The following is a 16,632-nucleotide window of genomic DNA, read 5'->3' as shown; positions in this document are numbered from 1 at the left end:
TAAAGTCTGGAGTGACATTTGTAATTCATCATGATTCTATTTGTAAAATCCATTTTTATGTCCTTTTTTAATTTATTTTTATTTTTTAGAGAGGGAGAAGGGGCGGAGAGAGAGGGGGGACAGAGGATCCGAAGCGGGCTCTGCACTGACAGCAGAGAGGCTCGAACTCACGAACAGTGAGATCATGACCTGAGCCTAAGTCAGACGCCTAATGGACCGAGCCACCCAGGAGCCCCTGTAAAATCCATTTTTAATTCTGCATGATCCATGAGACCCAATAAATAGGCCAAAGTGTGGCCCAGCTTTTGAACCAAATGTAATCTGAGTCTCGATGTGTGAGTATCTTCGGCTCCCCGGTCTACAGGGACCTGGGATGAGTCACCCTTCCCAAAGACCCCAAGTCCCAGGAAAGGCCTTGGAGTGAACGTTCCAGGTCACACAGTGCCTGGTCCTTCCTGTTAGTCGTGCCATCTGCTCCCCAGCCCCTTAGAAGCACACCTGACTTTACTGACTCCCTATAAACCGTGCGTCTGGGCAGCGCGTGTCAATGCCAGCGTCTCTTTGCTTGGGGAGGTGAAATCCTGTCCCCACCCAGCACTTCTGGCTCCCTGCTCCCATCTACCGAGTAGACCCAGTCGTAAGGCTTGAGGGTCACTCCCACCCGAGCACCCGCAGCTTGTCCGGTTGTCCACGTCTTGGAAGAAGTCACACATGTGTGATTTTTCTGTGACACTGGGTCAGCTAATGACTTAAGAATCTAGAAGTTGGAAGAAAACTTGGAGGTTTTCTACTTCACCTCTCTTCCAGAGAGGTGGGTAAAATAAATAGGAAAAACAAAAACCTCTATAAAGCTGCTGTCCGTCTATACTATCAAATGGATTTTGCCCTGAGGGAACCTTGATAATTAGTCACTACGACACACTGGAGGGTAGGAAACTCCTACTTCTAAGGCCCCATGTTCTCTAAAAGGCTTTCAATTGTTCATTTACTTCTAATCTCACGGTGCCAGAGGCATCTCCAGGTTTTAAGGCATTGGTAGAAGTTAGCATTCACAAAACCTACAGAGATACCCAAAAATACAGCTGCAAATGTTCAGTGGTTTTGCACAAGGGCTGAGTGAGTGGCATAATAAGGGTTCATCACTGGGTAAATTTATAGCAGCTTGAGTAAATTGAAGACATGATGGCTTATCAGGATGACTTAACATTTAGAATCAGGGACATTTAAAATTATACTGATTCAGATCCCATCAGGAGGAGAAAGTGAAAGATAATCATGGCCAGGCCTGGGTTGGTGACGTAAACATCAGAAAAGGAACCGTGTTCAACTGACAGATAGATATACTTAGACCACTTCACCCTGGAGAGCTAAGAGATCAATAAGATGGCCTCTAGAACCAGGTGCCTTTTCAAAAGTCCCTTCATTTAGTTCAATCAATAATCAAAATACAAAGGCGAAGATCGTGGGATTTGGAAAAAATGCAATTATCATACACCAGATACGAATAATAGGATAGTCCTATAGAATTTACATTTATAAAATAATCACAATGTTTGAAACTCCGTCATCTGGTTTAGCAGGGATAAGTCAGCAATCATTTTTTAAAGAGTAATGTCTATTAATTCAGACTTTACAGCAACCACATTTAGAGGAATTTCTATTTTCAAAGTTCTATGAAGTCATGATATTTCAGTGATGGTAACAGGGCTACCTGTGGGAATGTCAGACAAGATGTACTGAGGAAACGATTTCGTTAGCACGCATTTAGAGAAATACTCCTATTGTCTCTGTAGTGCCCTGATGAGAAATCATACTAAGTGTATCTGTACCACTTTTTTATTACTTTTCTTGAATATTCTGTAAATTCAGCCTTCTCAGGTGGAACATATTGCATGCGGGATAGTATTTAAAAGTAATTCCTGCCATGTCCTAATACAAGCAGACTTCTCGAAAGCAAAAGTACATATATGTGTATTTCCATTTAGGTCATTATGCAGCCCTATGTAATAACTATTCGAATAACACCTAGGGCGTCACTCAAGGTAAAACCAGGTACTTTGTGAAGGGATATGTGAGGTAATTTTTCGGTGTGACACTTGAAAAGTCTACTCAAGGGGGATTCAGCAAAAGACAGTACCTTTTGAATATCAAGGCGATGACGAAGTCTGGATTCACTTTTATTCTCCAGTCACATTCTTTCCCGGGAGGATATGGCTGCGGGTAGTTAGGTGACAGAATGACACCCGCTGGGCCCGTCAGGTTCCCTCCACACGCAGCTGCCACGGAAGAGGGACAATGCTGGTCAAGGTGAAGTAGGACATCACAGAATTCATCAAGGGCACTCAGCATGTGTCAGGTTAGTAGACAATTATCTGGATGAAAATTTAAGGCCCAGGAGGTCTGTACGTTTTTCATGGACTTGTTCATGAATTTCATACAATGTCCCACCCTGCTTTTACGGAGGATTTGTAACTGTTGACAAATAAACTTCAGTTGCTATGATTTTAAGCTCTACCCAGTTAAACAGATGACTTTACTCCCCCACACTCCTACAATGCACACAATACACGTTACAGAAACACTTGGAAAGGGAAAGAAATGGCCACGAACGCCACGTTATGGTCCTGCTGATTCTCCTGTCCTATCGTAGGTTCGCAAAGTCATTGCTGACTTCTTCTAGAAGGCATGCTTCCTGTTCACCTGTGTCTCACTAACACCTGGCACAGTTGTGATCAGGTATTCAGGGAATATTTGTTGAGTGAATGAATACACGTTACGCCAGGTATTCCCCAGAGTCCTCTGATATACGTAAGGTTTGGGATACAATTCAAAATGACAAAACTAACACATAGTTTAAGTGACATCTGGGAATATGGAACCCGTAACAGACTGAGCCAGAACATCAATCTGGAAAACAGAATGTAATCACAATGCTCAGCACGTTAGTATCAGAGAACAGTGCTTTAGATGATACTCATCAATCTACTTGGTTTTTACCTATCACTTTTTCACTACCTGTGTTTACATTTATGTTAGGAAGATAATAATTATGAAGTTCAGTGGTGTTAATAGGCAAGCCAATTTTCATTCTTGAACTTCAAAATGTTTAGGATGGTTTCATTTACTACATAGGATTTCTGTTAAATCTTCCATCATGTTTAAAGGTGTTAAAACACTGCAAAATTCACAGGTATACATTTTAGACGCACGGGTGAATATTCAAGATTTATGGTTCTTCACAGCAAATACAGTGATTTCTCACCAAGTTGTCTTAAAAAAATCAGCCCAATTAAACTATAATGTTCTCCCTAAACTATATATCTTCTTTCACATCACTGGCCATATATCCATTTAAGAGAAAAAAAATGGTAAGTAGAAAAAGAAACACCCTAATTGGCAATCTTTTATACAGAGACATACATACAGATGACTTTTATTGTGAATAATGCCAATGTACGTGCTTTCTAATTTTTGTGACGATTGTGTCTTTGAATACTCACTTAACATTCCTGAAAACTTTAATTTTCCGTAAGAAGAAATATAACACATTCCATTACTTTCTGTTATGATTTCAATCTCACTAAAGGCAAACTCTAACTAGTATCACTAGTATTATAATAAATTCAGATATACATTCAAGAGTAATATGATATAATTTTCGCAAAAATGGCTAAACCCACATGTCCCCCCAGCATCGAGTGTGACTGTAATAAACTCTGCTGGGGCCCCTGTCTACTCGGCTCCCCCAGAATCAAGTGGACGTTGACAGAGGAAAGCCAGGCAAGGCGCGGGTGGAGGCAGGTGGCGCTGAGATGGAGGGAGCAGGTACCTCCGGGTCTAGAAGATTCCGCCGCATGCAGGGTTTGCAAGACGCAGAGCGACCGATTCAGGACACTGGCTACCAGGGTGTTGCCAGCAGGAAGAATGTGGGGGTGACACAAGGTACTGGTTTAAGAGAAACCAAGAGGCATTCCTGTCTTATCCTGAGAGATCCAAGGAGGCCTTTTTAAATGAGGTTATCCAAGAGCACCCAGGGGAATTAAGTAGCACTGTCTGGCTGTATTTGTTCTCTCTTTGGGTCAGGCATTCTTCAGTTTAGTTTCATTAGGTTGTAATCTGAAAGCTTGCAAAATATTTTGGACAGGATCAGCATTGAGTACAAAACGTGACCCAGACACTTCGGGAAATACTCCAGAGGGAATGGACGTAGACACAAAACCCACGAATCTGTATCAATCCCCAGTGCCTCCTTCCCGAATCCTTAGGATCCCCTCCTTAACGTACCAACAGCACCTCCATCCTTCACGGTGTGAAGCAGCACACTCGAATGAGACACATGCGTGTTTCTGCTTCGATACAACTCAGCATTCACACCATCAAATGGCATAACTGGGCTCGAAAGAGCTGCCTTGGGGGTCAGGGCAAGACGATGACACAGAATGAATTTCTGCAAACTTAGGGCAAATTCTTGCTCTTGAGAGCCATTTACAACTTGGAGTTGGAGAAAAGGTACTGCAGCCTATACAAGGAAAGAGAGATTATGGGGACTTTGAGGGATCCTCATGCAGAACGAGAAAGTGGTGAGTGTCCTCTGGTCTGCAGAGGAGTCCTCGGGAATCCGCTTAAAAATCCCAAAGGTAGTGCCTCATTCATTGGAGTCCTTTGATAAGTGAGAAAAGGGAGCTATCCAACCAGTCCACAGCAAAAATTAGCAGCAACAGACGAGGTGGTGGAAATATGAGTAACATGCCAGCAGGTGAGAGGCTAAGGGATTTCAGAAAAGAGAGAGAAAGAAATGAAGATACGAGGGGAAACACTAATAATAATAAAAGGGGAAAAAGCACTGGGTTGAGCGCTGACTTTGACTCAGGTCATGATCTCGGGGTTCGTGGGTTCGAGCCCCGCATCGGGCTCTGTGCTGACAGCTCAGAGCCTGGAGCCTGCTTCAGATTCTGTGTCTCCCTCTCTCTGCCCCTCCTCTGGCTCATGCTCTCTTTCTCCTTCAAAAATAAATAAACATTAAAAATAACAATAAAAAAAGAAATAAGAACAGGGTTTTGGTTTTGTTTTCTTTTGTTTTTTGCCTCCTTTAAGGAAAATAAACACTCACTCATGGCTCTGTTGGTAAATTGGTGCAACCCTTCTGAGTTTTGAAAAATGTTTTAAAAGCTTAAGAAACACATACATGTGTAGAGATACGTCATTTATAAATAATCAAGGGTGTGTTTTGCAACAAGAGGGTTCATTCTGGCAATCTTTGTGGTAGGGGGAAGACTGAAGCGATTCTGAGTGCACAGTCAGAGGGGACGAGAGCAGTCCGTGTGGGCGGATCCACTTGGATGCTGTGCAGTCATGAAGAACACGCAGAAAGCACATCACGGCACAAAAAGATCCTCATTTTGTTTCGCGCTGCTAAGTCAAAGTGCAATTGACAAAATAGGATGCTGTCACTTAAAAACATTTTGGAAATAGACTCGATAAACATAAAATAATTATGAAGCTTACTTATGTATGTTTGTGTTAATAGCATTTGCCTCCAAGTAGAAAGATGACAGCTTTTTGTCCTCTTTTCCCCTTAACTAAACATGCATTATTTTTTAATAAGGGGGGAAAAAGGCTTGAAGATAAAAGAAAAACTGTTTTAAATCAGCAGAACAGAATTTATGTGCATGCTAAGACATGATCAGCTGATGCCCCAGTTGACAAGTTTCTTACAGAGGACATAAGCCTCGTTTCTGGGAAACTTGTAAAAAAAAAAAAAAAAAAATATATATATATATATATATATATATATATATATATATATACGTATATATGTATGTATGTATATATATATTTAAAATGTAATGAAAAGATAAGATTCACTTATTCCCAAATACACATATACACATTTTCTATTTCCCGTTACATAATACCTATATGCATAGGCCTGGCTGCCAAGATAATTGATATTCATTTACCTGCAGGTGAGTTTAGCCCGTCCTTGGTGCTGATGCTCAAGGCAGAAGAAACGCTGCCTATTTTCTCTGCTGGAAACTGGCTTATCTAGTCATTGGTCAAAACTATGTCACTAAGATATAAACTAACGAAAGGCGATCGATTAGTTGGGAAGATGGTCACGCTCTCCCAATGTCTACATTAATGCCAACTGAGAAATAATCTCGAAGTGTTCAATGGATACATGCACGGCTCCCCCATGAGATTAAAATCATGCAAACTGGGGGGGAGTTGTTCCCAATTTAAAAACAGCGTGATGGTTTAAAATGCTCGTTGCATTTATAGGCAATCACTCTATCTTAAAAAGAAGCACGCAGAAATCTTGCAAATCTCCAGATGAGGCGGCTTGGAATGAAATGCAGAATGGCGCCCACAGAGTTATGAAAGGTAGACGCGGCACAAAGCATCAGGTAAACAAAGGCAGCTCTCTGACGTGGCTGCACACGCTAACGAGCAGAACCATCAGATCCCATCCATCTTCAAACTCCTCTAAGTACTTAGTGATAAGTTATGAGCTGCGTAGCACAGCTCCCCGGGACCACGGAGAATCTCTCTACTGCTGCGTCGATGACAATAAAAATCATTTTAAATCACAGAATCCCCTCAAGTTCACCCTATGCAAAATGGCCTATTAACTATGTGCATATCATTTCATGATCACTTCCTCTCTTCACAGATTAATTAAATTTTACATTTTTCAAGCAGATCATAAAGAAGTCCAAATTCAACGGTGACAGTTCATTAAAATAATAAAGTTTAGCAGGGTTCCTTTCAAAAATAAGGTGCAAGAGGTATTTATGGTCAAACAGCTGACTGAATGAAGGGACATTCTATATGTAATCACTATTTATACAAAAATATGTATTTCCCTGAAACCATATTTGTGATAGAGTTCCGTGAATAGTTATTCAAACAGAAGTCTGCAAAACCAACTGCTATCCTTTGAGTAAGGTCAACCTACAAAATCCTAGTGAATTTCAAAAACATGGTTCTCCTTTTATCTTCATTTTGACCAAAGCAGTATAATCTCTAGTTTTCGGGATTCTGTTCAAATATACTGATATTATGGAAAAACCATCTAAAAAAAGAAAATACTTCTTACTGAGTAGGTTTTGCTGAAGGGCATGTTTCTATGTTAAAAATGAGAATTGCAAAGGAAGGGTTATGAATTTTCAGCCACCCAGAATTTTAAGTCACAGTCATTTTTACAAGCTCCGCTGAGGCTAGGACACGTTAAGTAACTGTCAATTACTGCACATTAAGTAAACCGCTTCCTTCATTTCACCTAATGAAATAAAGTTTCCAGGTTTACAGTGAAATCTCCATGGAGTCTGTGAACCAGAGGGCACGTGAGACATGTTTCTGAAGAACGAACACATTTATGGAGCAACGTTTAGAGTGGCGTGCATGCGTTCTGAAACAGAACATGTCTGTTTTCTGTTGTACCATACCTATGCACGTGGGAGGGTCTGGCTGCCAGAAGAATCGGTTATTCAGCTGCACACAGGTGATTTTAGCTTGTCCTTGGAGCTGATATCCGGGGTCACACTGGAAGGTGACGGTATCCCCCGGCTCTCTACTATCGCCGTAGCGGGTGCCGTTCTGAGGCAGGCCTGGGTCATTGCAGGTGGACGCGACGGATGCTGCGGAACAAAGGCAATACCGGGTCAAACGATGGACACGGGGTCCCCACGCTTGCACGGGTGAGGGAGCTCTTGTGTGCTGAGGCCCTCTTGACTGGCATCGGGATTCTTCCGTCTGCCCCTGAATGTATGAAGAGTTCCTATTCCCAGGGATACGTTCAATAACCTGCATCCTGAGAATGCTCACTTTGAACAGACACAAGCAAAGTTTGTTGAAAACGCAGCCAGTGATGGAACGTATCAAGGAGTTGCATTATGCTATCCTTAATAAGCACACGTACATTCTCCTCCGCTGTTCTCATTAACAATATCTAAACGAAAATACAAACCACGATTGAAAATGCTTAAACCACCACAATCTTAAAGAACGTGGAGTAAAACAGAACAGGACAAACTCCTTTACGTTCTGTGCCTTCCAGGCAACACCAGCTCACGATGACCTTTGACGTTACAACGGGGGCCAGCGAGAGAAGACGCGGGTCGGTCTTAACCAGGATACCATTCGTGGATAGCTGTAATTTTCTTGGTGCAATTGTTAATAACCCCATTTCATGGTAAAATGATTAATAATCTCGTTTCGCTCTCAAAACACTTCCAATTCGGACAACAAATGAAACGGTCATCCTAATTTCAACAAAATTCTGAAAATGATGATTCTTGGTCCAAAAAAGAATCTAAAAATTAGGAATTTCAAGTCGGTTTAGTAGAGACCAGCATCTCCAAACAAGCTGGTAAGAGAGCTTTGGGGGGACAGCCGGAACAGGAGCCTCTGAAGTCCTATGGAGCGCGTATTGTAATAGAGGCACCCAAACCACTTCCCACAAATCAGCCACCAGCCCCGTGTGAGTCCCATCAACAGAGCTACTTTCCCACCCAGATTCTGGACCAGGATTTTAACTCCCACAATGCACTGAAACATAATGGCCTGAAAAGTCCTGTCACTGTCTCCAGTTTCTGTCACTGCTTCGTACTTGATGTTTTACTAAAACTTAGGAAGACGCCCATCAGGGTCCAAAACTGCAAAGAATTTTTGGGATTCCATTTTCACTTTCACCTACAACGGCGAGCTCGCTCCCTCTTCAGGGCCGAAGGGACTGTGATGGAAAGTTAGCTCTTCTTGTGGAGGGCACCAGGGCACAGAACACCCGCTTCCTGAGCGAGAGAGAAAGGGAAACGGTGACTGCCCCACAACCCAGCCAGCATGCTGCCCATCCTGACGTGTGCAGATTGCCAGAAACGTGCGGGCTTGGATCGTGTGCTTTGGGTTTCCCGTCTGGTTCGGTTTGGGAATTCTGGGACCTCGCGACATATCTGGCTAGACAGCTGTGATTTCAATAAAAGTGAGGACATGCAAAACAGTGCAGGACGCGCCCTGTGTTCTCTGGGGGAAGGGTCCGGCTGTGCAGGTTTGAAGGCTGAAGGGAAAGTACGAACGTCAAGGCTCCTCGGAGAGGTCAGGCCTGCCTCAGCGCCCAGCCTTGCCCCCTGGGACCCAGATCGCCTCAACTCACTGACCTTCAGCTAACTAATCGGAACAAATGGAAAATATCTAACTTATTGAATCTGTCGTGAACATCACGTGTGGCACCTTGCAAACCTGTCTCTCCAAGCTGACTGAAGGCACAGGTTGCCTTACCCAGACACCATTTTTCACTAATTGGCTTTTATTATACATTGAAGTACAGAACCACGAAGATCTAAAACACTATTAAAAACACAAAAAACGGAACAACTATTACACCATTCGGATTAAAAAACAGAATGTTATCACTCAGCCATATTATCAATACATATCGATGCCTGCACTCTCCCCGCCCCCCCCGCCCCTCCACTCCCGATGAAGTCACTATTCTGAATTTCATGGTTATGATTCTGTTCCTTTTCTTGATAGTTACCATAAATGGATGCATCCCGATAGTGGCTGCATGGGTGGCCTCCCTTTTGAATTTCTATAAATGGAATCACACATTACGGCTTCTTACGAGACTTTCTATTTGCTCGGTATCATGTTTGTGAGTCATCCACATTCAGGCGTGATGCTCTGGTTACTGTCATTGCACACGGTTTTCCTTGCATCAGTGCCACAATTTACTCATTCTGCTAGCAGCTGGCAGATACCATGCGAGCACAAGTGTAGGCTGGCTCAAGGAGGTTTCCCTCTTACCCTTCTGCCCTAACCATGAAAAGACACACTTATGAGTCCTGGAAGAATAAGAACATGAAGCAAGACTGTCAGTCGGCTTGCAGACCTGGACCTTGAAGCAAAGCTACCCCACAGTTTAAAACAGAGTGAAGGTGGAGACCCATAGTCTGAAGGTGGAGACCCACAGTCTGAAGGTGGAGACCCATAGTCCGAAGGTGGAGACCCACAGTCTGAAATAGACTTGGTCCAGGGTGCCTGGGGGACTCATTCAGTTGAGCGTCCAATGTCAGCTCAGGTCATGATCTCACAGTTTGTGAGTTCAAGCCCTGTGTCGGGCCCTGTGCTGACAGCTGGGAGCCTGGAGCCTGCTTCGGATTCTGTGTCTCCCTCTCTCTCTGTCCCTCCCCCGCTCGCACTCTGTCTCTCTCTCTCTCGAAAATAAATAACATTAAAAAAATAATAAAATCAAATAGACTTGCTCCAGCAGACAGTGTTTCAGTTTGGGGGTCCTTTGTTATGCAGCAATAACTGACTGAAACAAGTCCTGTGGTGGTAAATTATCTTTGTTTTGTCCAAAAACACTTTAGTTTTTTAAAAATATTTTAAATTCTTCTTTACTCCTAAAGGAAATTTTTACTGAGTTTATAGTCAGTAAAAATCAGTCAGTAACTAGTTATAGTCAGTAACTAGTTGGGATTTCCCCCTGCTCCTCACTACTGTTAAGAAAATTATTCTAGTTCTTCTGGCTTCCAGTTTTCCCATGTCATCTTTCAGTCTGAAACTACAATAAGATCATACTCTGTATTTGGTATTCGAACTTTCATAATATTGCATCTATGCATGATTTTCCTTTTACTAACTCTGCTGGGAATTTACTGGAGGTTTTGAATCTGAGGATTAAGCCATCATCTCGTCAAATCTTTCTGTTTCTCACTTCTCAAATTAAATTTAAGCAAATATCTCTATCTTCCATGTCTCTTAACCTTCCTTTCATTTTATAATCTTTTTAAACTTCGTTCTCTCAGGGCACCTGGGTGGTTCAGTCAGTTAAGCATGTGACTTTGGCGCAGTCATGATCTCGCAGGTTGTGAGTTCGAGTCCTGCTTTGGGCTCTCTGCTCTCAGTGCAGAGATCCTCTGTCCGCTTCAGATCCTCTATCTCCCTCTCTCTCTCTGTCCCTCCCCTGCTCATGTATGTGTTCTCTCTCTCTCTCTCTCTCTCTCTCTCTCTCTCTCTGGTCATAAATAAATAAACATAAAAAAATCTCTGCAAACTTCGTTCTCTCTTCTGGGCAATTGTTGAGAGTTATCATCCTTTCATAGCTTCATCTGCATCAAACTTATTTTCTTTTTTTAAATTAGTTTTGAGAGAGAGAGAGAGAGAGAGAGAGAGAGCAAGCAGGAGGGGCAGAGAAAGAGAGAGAGGGAAAGAGAGAGAGAGACCTTAAGCAGACTCCGTGGCCAGTGTGGGGCCTGATGCAGGGCTCGATCCCACAACCCTGGGATTATGACTTGAGCTGAAATCAAGAGCAGTGCACTCAACTGACTGAGCCACCTTGGTGCCCCTCCAGTTTATTATCTTAACAGGACACTGAGTTTTAAATTTTCCATCATTGTGCTTTTCTACCATGCATCATTTGTTTTCAAATATATTTGGCTATTTATATAGTATATTGTTACTTACTCACATTTTGACTCCTTTGTTCTTTTTTTACACGGTGATTTGACAACTCTGTTCATTACACTGTGGTTACCACAAGTGTGGCTACCCTCTGTCACCACATATCACTTACAATACCATTGACTATCTTCCCTAGCTGCAACTTTTATCCCTATGACTTATTCATTCCATAACTGGAAGCTGAATCTCCCACTCCTGTCACCCATTTTGCCCTTCCCTACTCCCTCCCTCTGGCAATCATGAATTTCTTCTCTGATTTATGGGTCTATTTTTGTTTTTTTTGCTGTTGTTTGTATGTTCTTTTTTTTTTTTTAATTCCACATATAACTGAAATCAGATGGCATCCATCTTTGTATCTCTGACTTATTTCACTTTGCAAAATACCCTCTAGATCCATCCATGTTGTCACATATGACATAACCTCATTCTTTTAGGGCTGAGTAATATTCTGTGGGTGTGTGTGTGTGTGTGTGTGTGCACCACTTCTTTATCCATTCATCTATCAACAGACACGTAGGTTGCTTCCATATCTAAGATATTGTAAATAATGCTGCAAGCAACGTAGGGTGTACATATATTTTCAAATTAGTGATTTTGTTTTCTTTGGGTAAATACCCACTAGTGGAATTACTAGATGGTATCATAGTTCTATTTTTAATTTTTTCAGGAACTTCCATACTGTTACCCACAATGGGTCACCATTTACAGTTCCACCATCAGCACACAGGGGTTCCTTTAGTCCCCACATCCTCGTCAACACTTACCACACCTTGTCTTTTTGATTCTAGCCATTTTGACAGGTGTGTTTGCATTTCCACAATCATTAGTGATGTTAAGCATCTTTTTATGTGTTTCTTGGCCATCTGGATGTCTTCTTTGGAAAAATATCTACTCAGCACCTCTGCACATTTTTAATTGGTTATTTTTTTTTCTGGTGTTATGTATTCTGAATACTAATATTATTCTGTTTTTTTTTTCCCTAGGAGTTTTATGATTTCAGGTCTCACGTTTAGGTATCTAAACTGCTTTGAGTTTATCTTTGTGTAGGATGTAAGAAAGTGGTCCAGTTTTATTCCTTTGCATGTGGCTGTTAAGTTTTCACAGCACCATTTATTGAAGATGTCTTTTCCTCATCGTATATTCTTGCCTCCTTTGTCGAAGATTACTTGACACATGGGTTTGTGGGCTTTGTCTCACGTTCTGTTGATGTTATGTGTCTATTTTTGTGCCAGGACCATACTGTTTTGATTACTACAGCTTTGTAGTATATCTTGAAATCTGGATTTTTGATAATTTCAGCTTTGCTCTTCTCTTTTATTTTTCAGACTTTTTGATCTGATAATAATTCCAATATCTCACGGAAACTATAGTGTTTCTGAGTTTTGAATTCACACTTCTGTTTTTTTGAAGATTCAGCCATAGAAATTCTTTGTGGTTTTCTCTAAAGCTACATTCATCCAGAGGAGATTCACATTTGATTTTACCATGCACCTGGAATACTAGGAGCCTTCTACCTCTTTACAATAAATTTATATTTATGAGAAAAGTGATGCATTTTAAACCATACAGATGATAGGAGCTAGTGTGCTATCAGCTTGTGGTTATGAGTTCTACATCATATATATCTATATCTGTGCCTCTATCTATCTATCTATCTATCTATCTATCTATCATCTCTCTATTCTCCCTTATACTGACAGTAAACACCCCCCCAAGAATTCTAAATGTATATGAGGTGTCCAGTTATATTTCCAATATCGGAAAGATCTTTTAACTGGCTTCCTATTTCCTCAGCCCACTGCACTCTCAAAATGGAAGCCTGGCATCACTGTTGACCCCCAGATGCTGTCAAGACAAAGCCAACTTCTGAGCTTCATAATCTCTCCCTATTTCACATGATTCTAGGACCTCTGAGGATTCCTTATTTTCTTATAGGCTCAGTTATACATTTTTAAAGACTAACAACAATTTTCTCCAGCATCTTTCATGTATTTTCAGTAAATATGTTGTCAAAGTACCTATTTTATTGTAAGGCTAGACATTGAAGCCCCTCAATTATAGTTATATCTTCATCCCATAGAATGACATCTGGCATATCATACCGTTCATCACCACTGTTGTTATTTGTCACCTCGGGTGTGTTAAGAAGGGGCATTTTCCTTGGAAATACAGGTCTCAGTAGATATCAAGAGGAAAGGAAGCATCAGAGCTTGAGAATAGGTTTTTCCGATGAGAAGAGGGCAAGAAATGCCATTTTACAGTCACTGAAGGACATATTTTTAGTTTCCCACTTTCTGATAAGTATAAAGATTAGAAGGCAGAGCAGAAAGCGAACGCATTACCCCAAAATAAGACTGGTATAGTGCTGGAGTGCAGAACAGACTTCAGGATGTGAAGCTTTTGGTTAGAACGTCAGGAGCGCCCCACCCATAAGCCACCCATTTATATGAGATAGAACAGTAATTAGATAATTCAATCTCCAGAATCCTAAGTGGCCACCATCTAGGCAACAAAATGGTACCTGTATTGAAGGAGTATTTTATAAGCAATCTTGAGTTTACTATTTGAGGAATGTTCCTAAAGAGTCTAATATCTATTTGTCCTCTACCTTTGCTGAGATTTCACTGGGCTTCAGGAAAAATAAAAATAAAAATAAAAATAAAAATAAAAATAAAAATAAGCAAATCTATTGCACATTAACCAAACTTCTCCTTTGGGCTGAGTTGCATATACTCAAAACAAACTCCATCTTCTCAAGCAAATGGTCATATGTATGATTTCATATGCAGTTCTAAGTGTTAATTTCTGCCACAGTTTATTTAGTGTGAAAATAATTTAAAATGAAAGTTTAGAAGAACAGCCAAGGAGATCATGGATGAACCTCACTGTAATTGTTAAAATGAAGACATATTTTAATTACTTCTCTTTCCAAATTTGTATTCAATATTTATTAAAAGCAAAAACACCCACCGCCCAACAATGAAGCTTTACGCAAAGGTGCACAGATTTTGTGCGTGAACAAGAATTTCAATAGATGCATCAGCCTTGCAAAAATCAGTACTCCACAGAACACTTTTCTGTAGGTTATGAACAGGTATTTGGTCAAACAAGACTGGCAAATACTGGGTACTTTAGTTCCCTCTCATACGTTCACATTGCATACCAGGGATTAAAGGTTCAGAGAAATCTTGCAGTAAAGAAACCTCTTTTTTTTTAATAGTTTAATCCAGTGTTTCCTAAATTCACGTAATAGAGCACATTCTTCTTGACGAACCTCTTCAAATTCTTCCAAATGAAGATCCACAGAACACCAGGAGATGAAACAGTGGCTTGTACTGATGGTTCTATGTCCTTCGATGGTATCATGTTTAATCCTGTTTTACAAGTACATTTTCTACTTCCAAACCAAATTTTCATTGGAATATCTAGAATAATCCCAGAGCACAGCATTAAAAAGTTATATACTCCTGAAGTTCATGTTGTTTAGTCAATAGAAATACTGCGAGCACATAGATGGCTAATTATATGATACTGCGGGCTGTCATAAAACTGCTCTTTACATGTTCTTAGAAAGGATACATACGCTTGCTTGTGTATCTTCAAAGATTATTTGAAATTACCAGTAGATCAACCATGACGTCTAGTCGAATTGAAATTAGCCCCAAATGTTTCCTCTTTTCTTGTAGAATTATGAAATAAAAATAAACCGTTCCCAGGGTTATTTAAATTGGATGAAAAAAGCAATGAGAACACTTGAGGTGAAGTCAAGGAAACTGTTTTATACGATGCAAGGGGAGATACACTGGTTGGATCTTTGAAATAAATGCCATTTTATTTTCTCCTGGCTATGAACTGTGGAAAGATGTTTCCTGGTGAAGGTGATAATGCTTATCCAGGAACTAACATAAAAGCCCCCAACCAAAGACACTGTGTTGGGGTCAGAAATTTCTTCTCCGTCTTCAGGGTCATACAAAGTTAATGATGAAGCCTGTGTTGATTTCTTTTTCACAACTGTATTCTTTGATGGGTCACAATGTACCTTTTAGTCATTTTTCTCTTAAATATTTTCTCTTCAAATGGGATTTCGGTGACTCTGACTCCTGGTTTCTTGCCATAAAAAAGGGAAATAATACTTTTAGTGACATCGGCCTTATCCCTCTATTACCTTAGAAAAAGAAGGTACTGTTCTTGAGGTGATGAATATGGAGCTTTTCGATTTCCCAAGGGGTTCTGTGGAATACTTCAGATCATAGACACACTTTCCACAGGCTGCATAGAATCTAAAGGATGTCTCCAACTCTCTGCCCACTGCAATCCCAGACTGTCCCGGGCACCTAGAGCCCAAAGCCATGCTCCACTTCATGTGAATGCAATGGACCTTCTTGTTTCTAACAGTATAGACAGAAGAGAGTTATTAAAGAAGAACCTGAAATGGACTCAAATTCCCTTCCAACTGGAAAACTAATTTGTAACATTGAAGACCCTATTTCTAATGAAATAAAAATTAAGAAATTGGGCTACGTCCTATTAAATGCATCAGGTATTCCTTGATAAGGGACCATAAGGCAAGCTGGGGCCAAGCACAAGCTAGCACACCAGCAGCCCCCCCCCCCCCCCACACCAGGTGGGACGTGTGTAATATTCTTCAGGCACTCCTGGCCACCCAAGAACAAAGAAAAGCAAAGAATACAAATGGTTAACTGAGAGAGATCACAGTCTTGCAAGAATGAGTCTCCATCTGTTTACAAATATCTCAGTATATTACAAGAAAAAGGCAATATTATCAATAGCCTAATCTTTAGAAACCTGTAGGCTCAGCTTCCTGGAGCCCCAACATCACCCTCCATAGTGATGTGGGAACAAAGCAAGAAGGAAATGGCAGGTGAAATTAAATGCCCTCATAATCTGCAGCCCATCGACCAGACTTGTGGCAAATACAGAGCAGAACATCTCTCCAGGACGCCCTACCGTCCTGATGTTAATGCCTCCTGGAGGGAAAACAACCTGAACTCCGCAATAGCCGGGCCTCTGGCATCTCTGAGTCCTGCTTAGCGGAATCACAGTCCCTCTGGGGGCCGCCCTTTTGACTTGACCCCCCCAGCTCCAAAGTATGAAACCAGACACTGTTCACAACCCCAGCTCCACTCTTCCTGCCCATGGGTCCTGTCC

General features: G+C 41.3%; 1 protein-coding gene across 1 annotated transcript in view; it reads right to left on the bottom strand.

Moving 5' to 3' along the window:
• CSMD1 (CUB and Sushi multiple domains 1) overlaps positions 1-16,632 on the bottom strand; it is a 1,037,384-nt gene that overhangs the window by 258,308 nt on the left and 762,444 nt on the right. Inside the window, exons 25-26 of the mRNA XM_049630105.1 lie at positions 7,449-7,640; positions 2,138-2,276 (exon numbers count right to left, since the gene is read on the bottom strand). Coding sequence (XP_049486062.1) covers positions 2,138-2,276; positions 7,449-7,640 — 331 coding nt within the window. The remainder of the gene's footprint in view (positions 1-2,137; positions 2,277-7,448; positions 7,641-16,632) is intronic.

The sequence above is a fragment of the Panthera uncia genome, chromosome B1, assembly GCF_023721935.1.
Source record: "Panthera uncia isolate 11264 chromosome B1, Puncia_PCG_1.0, whole genome shotgun sequence".
NCBI classification, from domain to species: Eukaryota; Metazoa; Chordata; class Mammalia; order Carnivora; family Felidae; genus Panthera; species Panthera uncia.
The sequence above is the reverse complement of the archived record's forward strand: the minus strand, read 5'-3'. Positions and strand labels throughout refer to the sequence as shown.